This window comes from Atta colombica, unplaced genomic scaffold (assembly GCF_001594045.1).
Source record: "Atta colombica isolate Treedump-2 unplaced genomic scaffold, Acol1.0 scaffold105, whole genome shotgun sequence".
Taxonomy (NCBI): Eukaryota; Metazoa; Arthropoda; class Insecta; order Hymenoptera; family Formicidae; genus Atta; species Atta colombica.
Genome location: NW_017259190.1, coordinates 2,469,645 through 2,472,142, shown reverse-complemented (window position 1 = coordinate 2,472,142; position 2,498 = coordinate 2,469,645). Strand labels below are relative to the sequence as shown.

General features: G+C 25.0%; 1 protein-coding gene across 1 annotated transcript in view; it reads left to right on the top strand.

Moving 5' to 3' along the window:
• LOC108688449 (dynein heavy chain 1, axonemal-like) overlaps positions 1-2,498 on the top strand; it is a 106,064-nt gene that overhangs the window by 96,057 nt on the left and 7,509 nt on the right. Inside the window, exons 46-49 of the mRNA XM_018194716.1 lie at positions 469-779; positions 1,228-1,450; positions 1,689-1,884; positions 2,238-2,431. Coding sequence (XP_018050205.1) covers positions 469-779; positions 1,228-1,450; positions 1,689-1,884; positions 2,238-2,431 — 924 coding nt within the window. The remainder of the gene's footprint in view (positions 1-468; positions 780-1,227; positions 1,451-1,688; positions 1,885-2,237; positions 2,432-2,498) is intronic.

Genomic DNA, 2,498 nt, shown 5'->3' with positions numbered 1-2,498 from the left:
TATATATATATATATGCTTTATGAAAAAAATTTTGAATTATATTTTAAATTATATTTAATTTCAAACAATGTTAAGATATTTATCGTAGATATATAAACATTTAAGAAGTGTTCAAAATTTAAGAAAAACACATTTTAAAATAATTCTTAAATATATTTCAATATATATCAAATTTTTATATTGTTTATATCATCTTATAAATTGATTTTGTAACATAAAAGTTTAGATCATAATAAGTGTCATGATGGAATTTATTATATTATGAATATTATTAAAGGATTAAATACGTTCAATTTCTGAAGACTTAAAGAATTTGTATTTGCTTTTTTAAAGTAAGGAATTAAATTTTTAAAATGTTAGAAGATTGAATTAGACAAGTTTAGTTATATTAAATTCTTGTGATTATTGCTTTTATATAGCAATTAAAATTTATTTATTCTTTTAATTAATTGAATTTTAAATTTTAGTGCAAACCGATTGGACTTTCCATTGCAAAAATAACGGATAAAGATCTATTGCGTACCATTGAAAATTGTGTGCAATTCGGAAAACCGTGCTTGATAGAAAACATCAGTACTGAACTGGAAGCTTTTCTAGATCCTATTCTCACTTGTGCATTGTTCAGTCACGCCGGACAGCCAAGCATCAAAATTGGCGAAAATATAGTACCCTACAATTTCGATTTCCGTCTTTACTTGACTACGAGATTATCTAATCCCTATTACACACCAGATACAGCAATAAAAGTACTGATAGTCAATTTCACGCTGACTGCTGGGTGAGATTTTAATTTCTGAAAAAGTCTGCGTAAAGAATTCCGTACATATATAAATTTTCTAAATTTTCTAAATTTTTATTATCACGTTTCTATTATTGTAAAGTCACTATCAAATCGTATCTAACATATAATAGTGAAAATTTCAATCAACACTATTCCTGAGATAATAAAAATTAAACTTTTCTGAACATTCCTTTACCATTTTTTCTTAAACTTTATCCAAAATTTACTATAGGTATTATATCAATATAATAAGTGAAAAATGTATCATCAATATCAAAGATTAATACTAATAATCAATCTATGATTTTGAAATATAACATATATAGTAAAATAAATTAAATAGGCTTAATCTCTTTTCTTATTTAATAAAATAGAATTGTATTCAATTAATTCGCACATATTGAATCTGATATTTGATTCTAATTTTACGTATGTAACCTTATAGCGGTCTTGCCGATCAAATGTTATCTCTGGTTACTATAAAAGAGCGTCCTGATCTTGAACACGAAAGGAATGCGCTTATCGTATCGAGTGCTGAAATGAAACAGGATCTGAAGGAGATCGAGGACAAAATTCTTTACAGACTCATGGTACCTGAATCAATAATTGATGATGTTGATTTAATTTGTACCTTGGAGGTTTTAAAAACTAAGAGTGAGGAAATCAAGGTAAAATATATATAAAATATCCAATTGTTATAAACTTAAATTTGAATGATAGAATTGTTTATTTTTTTCTTATATAGTATTAATTTAATCGTAATAAGATCTCAGTTCTTTGATAGAATAAAAAATATATTTTGTATTCTAATTTATAAATTGTATATTTTATTATACGTGTATACATATTTATCAGAAGAAAAGAAAAAAGTTATTTAACAATATAATAGATTTTTTTCTTTTATAGATGAAGATAGAGACTATTGAGCTTACACAAACAGACATTGATTTTACAAGATCATTATATATGCCAGTAGCAAACCGGGCACAAATATTATTCTTTTGTATCGCTGATTTCCAACGTATCGATATCATGTATCAATACTCTCTAGAATGGTTTGTCGTTATATTCAATAGGAGCATATCAAATACCAAAATAAACGGTAAGTGAAATTTATTATATTCTAACATCGCATTATATTAATTTAAACTTACCTGATATATAATATAAATTATATAAATTATATAATCTATTTAAATTATATAAATTGGGACGTCTCTGTAAATAAAATTTTTTATTAAAATAATAGCAATTTATTTATTACAAAAAGTACTTACGACTAGTAAGTATGAATATTTGTAAATACTAGTTTTTAAATTTAAAATTAAGGATTAAATCAAACAAACCTATCAATATTCAAATTTATAAAATTTGTAAAGACTTCATACATTGTGACTCTTAATTTAATTACTTAAAGAATTAATTTTATTAAAATTTAGTGATTTAATTTTCCAGATAATATTAACGAACGAATTGCTAACATCAACGAGAATCTTACGTTTGCTTTCTTTACGAATGTCTGTCGCAGCTTATTCGAAAAACACAAAATGCACTTTAGTTTTCTCGTCTGCGCACGAATTCTTTTAGATAATGGTACAATTGATCCAATGGAATGGCAACACTTTCTTACAACAGCCACACCTATACGGGTAAAACGTGAACTGAATTTATTATTAACCGCGCTTCTCATAGATAACAAGAACTTATTTTATTGAC